Raw genomic sequence first — 10,057 nt, forward strand, 5'->3', positions numbered from 1 at the left:
ATAATTGTGGACAAATTCTTGTTTTCGTTGTTTTTCTAATTATGTTTGATCTTTGTACGAACATCTTTTAATTTACTGCTATGTTATGTTACCTTTATGATTACTTTTATGTTTGCTATATATATATATATTGTATGCTATATATATATTATCTTGGTTTTTCTTCTTGTTGATGAAGTCAAAAATGGGAGAAAAGTTGGGAGAATGTATTTTCTGTTTAAAATTATTTTAGGCATATAACTCCAAATCAAAGGGGAAACATACAAAATAGGGGGAGCATACTCAAGACAAGTCAGAATATCATAAAGTATGTTACTCTCAGAGAACTGCACTGTCAAGAAGATATTGGTTTGTCATCATCAAAAAGTGGGAGATTGTGAAGAAGATCTTGCTCCTGATTTTGACACGGTTTTGATAAAAACATCAACATCACATAAAAAAAGAAAAAAAATAATACTTATGAAGATAATAAAGACAAATCTTCAAGAATTTAGAATCTAAGTTTTTAGGTACTTCTATCCTTATACTCTAAATATACAATTAGTATTAACATTTAAAAGTATTTTAAAAGAAAATTGATAAATACAATTATACAAGTATAAATGAAAACAATTTTCAAAATACTGTGTAACAGGTTACTAGATCTAAGTAACTGGTTATTGTGACTAAGTAACAGGTTACCAGAACTAAGTAACAGGTTACATGAGTGAGAAATAAGTTACCCAACAAAAATTGATCAGGGTAATCGATTACACCTTTTGAGTAACCGATTACACAACACAGTAAACAATTAGTCTGTTGGACAGAACAATTGGGTAATCGCAGCCTGTGAAAATCAAATACTCAGTTTGACAGAATGTTTGGGTAATCGATTACATCTATTAGGTAATCGATTACTGAGAGTTGTTACACTAGTTTTCAGATTCAAACTACACAATTTTCAACCCAAACGAAATGACTTCATTCTAATCAATTCATACCTTTTCATAGATGTGTTATGGCTGATTGGAAAGTCTATATAAAGGCATTGAAACTCATAATTCGTAACATATAACTCATATACACAATCTAAACTTTTCTGAAATACTTGCTCTACACTTCTTACAACTTGTTCATAACTTTCAAAACATATTTTCTAAAGTTAACTTAGGTGTTGTTTCAAGTTATTCAAACCTTTTGAGCATTAATACTAAAGTATACAAAGAGTTATTGGATTGCAAGAGTTTATAGTTTCAAATCTTGTAAAGGCAATACTTGTCATAGTTAACATTTTCTTCATTCAAAATATTGAATTACTTTCCTTCACAAGGGTGTGATAAGAAAGTGGATAAGTCACTTGGAAATGGTGTTTTCGAAAGAGTGATATAAGTATTAGAGAGTGAGTAAGATACAAGGAAATCTCGGGGTGAAAAATTGTAATTGCTAATCTTAATATCTAGTGAAGAAATCTCTTGTACTGCAAGAGTACTAGACATAGCTTTCGGTGGATAAGAATGTGAACCAGTATAAAATCTCTGTGTACTCTCTTCTCCCTCAACTCCTTAAATTTACTTGATATTTTCTACATAACTTTTCCGCTGCTACTAACTCTTGAATTTTGCAGAAAAATTTGTCATAGTTTTTAAACAACTAATGCACCCCTCTTAGTTGTCATCTCAATCTTACATATTTGACATAAGCACAATAACAAGCATAATTGAGTTATAAATTGAGGTAGTAACCTCTGAGGCTTCATAAGGTAACTTCTTAAATCCCTCAATTGCAACCTTTTGTGCAGCATGTATTTAAGACACATTGCTTCTGAGCATGTGATTGAGGGGTAATTTATACACTTAGGATAACAGAAAGGAAAGGGATAAGAGGATGTTGTGCAAACTTGATAGAGTGTTGGTGAATGATTTATGGATCTAATGATGCCTTGATGCTAAAACAACTTTCTTACCAAAAGGCATGTCAGATCATAGCCATGTGCTAATTAGGTTGAGGGGATTAGCAAGGATAAAAGCTATTCTAGACTTTTCAATATGTGGAATGCAAATAATCAATTTCATGAGATAATTCGGTCTGTTTGGCATCAAGAAATTCAAGTGCTAAGGTGAAGATGCTAAACAAGGAGTTCAACACGCTAAATAAAGAGTATTACTCATATTTTGCAGAAGGAAAGAGGTCTAAGATATTTAAATACTCGAGATAAAGAGCGAATTACTTTCCATTATCAATCACCAATTATTTGCCATACATGATATTTCAATACTCAAGAGTTGAGACATCAGACATGGTTGAGATTCAAAAAAAAAATGATCCATCTTTAAATTCTTAATCTATTGACCCTATAAAGCACATTAAAAAGAGTTGAGACCTCCATAATGACTTACAATGAGGGGCAAGATGTAGGAAGCATTCATAAAAGTCTCACCTTCCTTTCTATAAGCAATGCAGAGAGAATCACTTTGAATAATTCCTTTCTATATACTTTTATGTTTAATTGCAAAGAACACTTGCTCTTAATTGCCAAATTGAAAACAGAAAATACCAGTACGCCACAAGAAAATGTGGGATCATTTTAATGTTATTCAAACCAGTTCCAGATTACCATTGTCTCCAATAATTTGGCACTTCCCTGGTCCTACATCCTAGGCTTTGACATTGTTGAGTGGAGGAAAATAGCAATACTAGAATACTAGAATAGATACATAAACCATATCAAACCCGAGAACCAAACACACATGAAGTCAAAGATAAAAAACGTGTATTTATTAAGAAACAAAGAACCAGAGATGCGAGAATAACAACTATGTGTTAGAACCTGAGATGCGAAAATCACTGGTGAGATTAAAACTACCAGTGAGCCAGGTTCCATTCGGGATATTCACTGGATTGCCCTTCGAAATGACTCTGTATTAGAACGGTGAAGCATTCGAGAGGTTCTGGACGGTGAATGTGGCGTTAATGGCGGGGGGAAATGAGAGCTCAATAAGTCAATAACAAGAAGCGTGTGAGAGAAGGGGAAAGAAATTAATTATCGTGTTTGGGAGAATAAGGCTAGGGTTCACAGTTTGAAGAAGAAGGAGAAGACTATTTGTTAAGGAAAGAAGTTGTATCTGATCAGGTTCAAGTTAAACAATATCGAGAGGTCTTGAATCCATTCTTATAGCATATATTGACAGTCAGACAATATTTATGTAGGTATAAGTTATATGTCACTAATACATATAGTTATAAATCTAGACATTTGTAGTTATATTATACTTATAGCTACTATTTATCGTAGGTCCACAGGTATATTATGTCTATACCAACAGTTATATTAGCTATTATTATAAACGTTCGTAGGTATATGGCAAATTTCTTTTAGTTAGTCATTGATCGGTTCGAGTTTAATAACATTGGTCAAAATCAAAGAACAAGCGTAGAAACCGTGTAAACAGAATCAACTGTCACATTGCAGCATTTACACATTCTTAAGTTTGACCTTAGATGGTAACATCTACTTTTCAAATTTCAAATGCCAACTATGTTCTCCAAATTATGTACTTCTCTCAAAAAATCATGTACACTATTAAACTAAAAAATAACTTCTGTAATAAGGAAAGTGAATATACTAATTACACAAAAGAATACAACCTAAACGGAACAAAACTAATTTGTTTTCATCATCTTATTGGAGATATCTTAAGTGACAACAGATTATCCAGATTTGACATCTCTGGGGTATCATTAACAGGTGGCCCAAAAACATCCCAAAAGCGAAGAGTCTCATCTGCCCCAGCTGACACTACCGTTAACCCATCTGGGCTCTGCATAGAAAGAATCATATTGGTGAAACGATTAGGAAAAGTTTACATATCAATGCTTTGTCAACAAACATTATTTATGATAGGATGTTACTCGATCCATGTTGCCGACTGTGCTAGATTATGATTTGCGGCATACCTGAGATAGATGCAGGATTCTGGAAGCATGACCGTCCAAGCCTCCCACTCTAGTCATTGAAGGGTACCTCCACAGACAAAGTTGATTCTGTAGTGTACTTGTACTAAAGCCATGGCCACTTAATATCTCTTTGTGATGTCTATTCCATTCTAATCCACATACCTGCATATAATACCAGATTACTGCAATAATTAGGTGCATCTTTCTATCAATCAGTAATGCATGCATATGTCAAAGGAGTAAATAGTGATTCAATTCAAACAATGGTGGCTAGTTCTTTCTGTTGAATAGAAATTCTTAAGGATTTAATATGTGTACAATGACAGTGTAAGTGATTTTTAACTGTCAGCAAATCTCCACCATTCATTTGTTTGCTAGTATTGACTTTCAAACAAAAGTATTACAAATCAATGGTAGATGATGTGCTGACAATGTAAAAAACTTTACACTGTCAGTGCATAGATTTTAAACTCGATTCTTAATCCTTATCAAGCTCAATTAGTAGATAAGTATTGAGGTTCCATCTCAAAAAACCAATTAGGAGGAGTAGCCTAACAAGTACTTAAACCATGTCTAGGATAACGAGGTAGGCAATGTGGGACTTACTTCCCAACATGCCCCTTGCCCAGAAACCTGCCGGACCAGGCGAAATGTTACTTCTGACCCATGATTAAAGAGTATCTTTTTCCCCAAGACAACTGGAAAAAAAGTTGGACTCTGACTATAATACCATTTTAAAGTTTCATCTCAAAACGAATTGGTTATGAGATGAGTAGCCAAGTGGTATTTAAATTTAAACCATGCCTAGAAGAACAAGACATTGAATTATAAAAAACAGAAGAAACAAATTGTCTATCTTACCTGAGCTTCGGTATCGATGCTGCAAATGCAGGTTCCCTTACGTACATTCCATAACTTAATACATTTATCTTCTGTGCCACCTCCAGAAGCAAGTATATCAGAATCATAAGGGCACCATGCTAGAGCCTTGACTGCAGCACAATGTTCCTTAAAACAGTGCAAGTATTTGGATGAACTCATTTTAGTTGAGTCCCATACATAAATATGATTTTCATTACCACCACTTGATAACATGTTTCCCCTTCTTGACCATTTTAAACCACAAACTTCTGCTCTGTGACCTTTCACCTGACAAATCACATTTCTTCTTGCTCTAACTGTTTACAAGGACATAAAAAAATAGCTACATGTTATATTATCTCAATTCATCAATAAATATAGCTTTTCATATTCTTTATGCATCTAAAGAGTAGAAAAGAATAACTAAATTACCATCATGATTGATTATAGATTTGTCATGGCTTCCAGAAGTTAACATTTGACCATTCCATGCAATGGCTGCTACCCTTTTACTATGACCTTCTAAATCTCTTATCTAAAAGTAAAGATAAAAACTTCAAGTTAAGGCTAACACAGTGTATAAGTACTTATTGATCTTAGAGAAGTCATAGATAGAGATGCATACTGGCTTGGAAGTCTCAGCATCCCAGAGTTGAAGTTTTGAGTGCAAAAATCCTACTGCTATGTATTTGGTATTCTCTGACCAGGCAACACTAGCAGGTCGATCGTTGTCATTAGCTTCGAACAATTTCGATACGTTGCGATTATTTGCGTTCCAAAGGTACATTTCCGAGCCCAATGCAACAGCAAGAGTGTTGTTTTTCCCCCAATCCAGAATGTTTGTGTAGTAATCATTTACAATATGTGGTGCATCTAATACCCTTACTTCTCTCTGCAAGCATAGTTGTTCAGTTTATCCAATCAGAGTGAAATAAACAAGTTAAGATTCCTTCTTCTTTTATGTGAATAGTTAACAACACTTGCTCATTGCCCCTTCAAGAGGAAGGAAATTGCAGGCAGTACACAAAATCATTAACCTTTGTGTTCTTTGGAGCTATTACTCATAACATGACATATTAAACTCATGATTTATGTCCTATCCACCCTAAGTAGAAAAATTACATACATAACAGTACAATAGTCACAGGTTAATAGGTCTACTCCTTAACCAAATATGAATGTTCTTCAAATGAAAATGGGCTTAAATATTTTGCAAAGGAGGTCAATTTTTAGTCTTAATTTGATTATTGCATCAATTCTTCAATCATATGCAGAGAAACATCACATTCAAGATGAAACTTTATATTTGCAAAATTCACTACCCACTATTTCCCCCCCAAATGGTTAAACTTGAGGAATGCTGATCAAGTGCATGGTACAACAACAACTAACTATAACAACCAAGCCTTTGTCCCATCAATTAGGGAAAGTAAATCATCGTTGCCTGGGAAATAGTAGGCTTGATGCTATACATAGTCGGTCCTAAGCCTGAATAAAAGGTGAAGGCTGTATTAGGCAGTCGACAGCCAATTTAAAAATTTATCGAATCTCTATGATCAAATGCATGGTGTGAGAGAAACATTAAGGTACATTTTGCATAGATGGATATTCTTTCTCTAAAACAAAACATCAACTTTTTCTTTTTTAACAAATCAACAGATTAATCACATGAAGTAGGTTGAAACCAGATTATAAAAGCAATACTGGAAGGAAGAATATTGATCATATGAACAAAACCTTAGGCATTTGACGACGGTGATGTTGCTTGCTACTGTTTTGAAATGCCACTGCCTCTTCTTCTCGCATTGCATCAATATGACGAATCGATTTTCTACTTGATTTTGGGCTTCCCCTAAAAACTAACATCCTAAATGCTTTACCTTCTGAGTTCAAATTCAATTTTCCATCTATTATCTCTCTATACTTTTCCTGTCATCATAGTACAAGCAAAATTATTAGTAATAATAATAAGACAATGCCTCAAAAACCTCATAACACCTCTCTAAATTTAACAATACCAGCAGTGATTAAAATTGCATATCATTTCATGTGATCCAGTCACAATAGTATGGTTGAGACTTGGGATGACTATCGCAACCGCAATTAAGATGTGGCACAAAATCACAATGATGCGGACACATCGAGCTGCATTGAACCGCATTTGGGTCACATCAGGCTGTATCCGGTCGCATCAAATTCAAAAATATTTTTTTAATTACAAAACAATTCACATGCAATGGCCTGAATTGCAGTAACCACAATTGTGACTGTCATTGTGAACAAAACCGTAATTTATAACACTGAATACCACTTATACATAAAGTGAGGAAAATAAGCATTCAAACAAGAACACTAATTTCTGAAGCAGCAAATAGTCCATATGCAAGAAAAACACACATTTTGTGGAATTTGGTTTCTTATTCAAAAAATACAAGAACATCAAAATTACTTGTTGGGCATTCAAAAAATGACAACTTGAGAATCTCCCAACTTACCCAACAACCTTAAGGGCTTAAAAAATTAATTTTTGACCAAATTAAAGTGAGAAAAGAAAAAAAGAGAGAGAGAAATAGATCATATTTCATATCATACATACACTGAATTGAATATTTTGAGATTTGTTAGTAGTGTTTGTGAGCAAACTTTGGGCTTGATCAAGATCCATCAAACTCCTGTTGGGTATGAAACGATCACCCTTCACCATAAAAGGAAAAAAAAGATATGAATAAGTGTATGCTACAAAAATTGTAAAAAAGGAAAGAAGGATTGAATTTGGTGATGAAGTACTGGGAAATCATAATGTGTGGGACTGCTGAGGAGGCGTTTGGGAGAGTACCAATCACAATCAAGATTCCACATTATTATTGTTATTGTTATTTTCAAGAAGAAGATGAAAAAAGTAAGAGAAAGTAATGGAAAATTCAAAGTACGGTAGAAGAAACTTGGTGTTATCTCTCTTCCCCGCCAAATACAGTTGCTTTTCAAATATCAGTTTTGTGTTTGTTATTCATTCACTTCCTTTTCAACGGTTGCCACTTTTACTATTATCCTCTAGGGTTGTGTTGTCTCGGTTAGGTTTTTAAGTTTTTAATTGCTGCTGCTTTTGGTAGGGTTACATGATATACTATACGCTTCAATATGTCATATATTACTTTACTAAATATAGGTAATATATATTAAGGATTTATAAGTCATTCAACATTTGCCATTTATTTGTATTATTTCTATTTAGAATTCAATGATAATTAAATATGAATGATAGATGATATAACAACAATGTAAAGATTTTTTACACTACTGTCAGTAGTGTATACATCTTTTTTATATTCAATATGGTTAAGTTATTACTACCAAGTTGTTGGTCTAGTGATGTAAGGCCTGCTAGTTCCCAGAATGACCAAAATGTTAAGAATTCGATTTTCGAAAGTGACACTTGTTGGAAGAGATAATCACATATCCGTCCGAAAAAGATTAATTCCTTACTCACGAGGTAAGAGGATATCCCTGATAATAAAAAAATAATATGGGAAGTTATTTGTATCTGAGTTCCCTGTATCTTTAAAATATTAATTGGTATACTATTCATTAGTTTTTTACTTACACAAAAAAAAACCCACAATTATATATTCATCATTCTTACCGTGGTGATCCTTGTTTCCTTTTTCCTCACACCCCTTTGATTATATTTAGTTGTTAACAATATAACTTGAGTCTATTGGAACACTTGATCAAGGTGTATTGGTTGTGAACAATGAAAATGATTAATTAGTTAATTGTTATAAAGTGATTAAGAATCCTTTATGAGTGAGAGGGACTTGGTCAAGCATATTGAGGATTAAGAATGAGAAAGAAACATTATGGTAAGTGAATATCAGCCTAGAGTTTACAGGGGGTGATCTATGACACTGAAAGGCCTCTGACCTTGAGAGTTATTGTGGATAGGAAAGACTATCTAAGATATGGACAGAATCACATGATATAATAATAATATTATAGTTATACTGATCATCGCTATTGTATCAATTAGAACACAACTATATCGGAGTCGTCACATCATATTAGATTATATTTGGGCTACCTCTAATCTCATCTAATTTCAAAATATTTTTTTAATAAAAAAATTTAACACCAGAACTAACGCAATATGCATTGCAATGACCACAATGACTATAATCATATAACCTCAACCTTAACCGCATAATTAAAAACACTGGTAAGCATATAGTTGAATATGGTTTATCTTATTTTGGATGGAATCTTTAATAAGTGTGTACTTGTTTTAAATGAGATACTGAAAGCGAGATATAAACTCTTGATTGATGTCTATCTTCATTAGTGCATCAAGCTTGATAAGAGATTGATGAAAAAATAGTCATTACATTGCATGACTAAAGAAATAAAAATATTTTTAAACTGAAAGCACGGTCACCATCTGTTCAAGAGTTATGATGACATATGTCATTCAGGAATGGATATGATGACCCATTCCAAGATTTTGAAGAGACTCACAAGTCTATAAATAAGGAACAAAATATTTAACATCATGAAAAAATGATTGTCAGCAACAATCTGAAACTACTACAAAGATTTTTTTCAAATAAACAAGGCATTACTTGCTTGAACAATTTGATTATTAATATTTGGCTTTCATGATGCCAATGCATCCTGCATCAATATTTCAATTAGTTTAAATGCAATATTCTATGAACAGTAAATGACATTTGTGATTATCATTTCAGGGATTGGAGACAATCATGTGGTTGCATAAACTTAACTTATTAAACTGCTGAAGCAAAGTTTTAAAAAGTGGCTGCTTTAGGAGGTACCCCGAATGTTAATTCATCTTGTCATCCATTATTGTGTTAAGAGATATTTTTTGGTAGTAGGATATCTTGTTGTTGTAGCTCCGTAGTTTGTAATCCTGCTAAATCAGCAAATAGATTAAAAATAAATTTTGGTGTCACAAACTAGAAAAAGTAATTTATCGTTTCCACATAGAATTGTTATAAAATTATAGTCTTTCAACTATAAACTGTTTCTCACCTCAATAATTTGGGATTGTTTGTTGTGTGACACAAACACTTCGATTATACTTTATAATATGATAACATAGTTGTGGTTAAACTTTATACCCACTCTCAGTTTTCACTTTGATTCTTTTATTTATACCAATTAGAACAACAAGTAAATAAAACACCTCAAAATGACTAATTGCTAATGTCTTAGTTAATTAGTCAATTATGCACGAAAAATCTATGTCTAG

The 10,057-nt window shown here is 33.0% G+C and overlaps 1 protein-coding gene and 1 long non-coding RNA gene across 2 annotated transcripts; one reads left to right on the forward strand and one right to left on the reverse strand.

Annotated features, from left to right (window-relative positions):
• On the forward strand, positions 983 to 9,714 carry LOC109359579. The gene is made up of 3 exons (XR_002109079.1): positions 983 to 994; positions 1,321 to 1,323; positions 9,592 to 9,714. It is a non-coding gene; the product is annotated as an uncharacterized LOC109359579 (long non-coding RNA).
• LOC109359578 (cell division cycle 20.2, cofactor of APC complex-like) lies at positions 3,537 to 7,829 on the reverse strand. The gene is made up of 8 exons (XM_019604279.1): positions 7,582 to 7,829; positions 7,391 to 7,489; positions 6,532 to 6,723; positions 5,420 to 5,686; positions 5,227 to 5,329; positions 4,795 to 5,111; positions 3,934 to 4,095; positions 3,537 to 3,797 (listed from the first exon to the last, which is right to left on the reverse strand). Exons 1-8 carry the CDS (start codon positions 7,651 to 7,653, stop codon positions 3,654 to 3,656), a joined length of 1,356 nt encoding a protein of 451 aa, XP_019459824.1. The 5' UTR covers positions 7,654 to 7,829; the 3' UTR covers positions 3,537 to 3,653.

This window comes from Lupinus angustifolius, chromosome LG11 (genome assembly GCF_001865875.1).
Source record: "Lupinus angustifolius cultivar Tanjil chromosome LG11, LupAngTanjil_v1.0, whole genome shotgun sequence".
Lineage (NCBI taxonomy): Eukaryota > Viridiplantae > Streptophyta > Magnoliopsida > Fabales > Fabaceae > Lupinus > Lupinus angustifolius.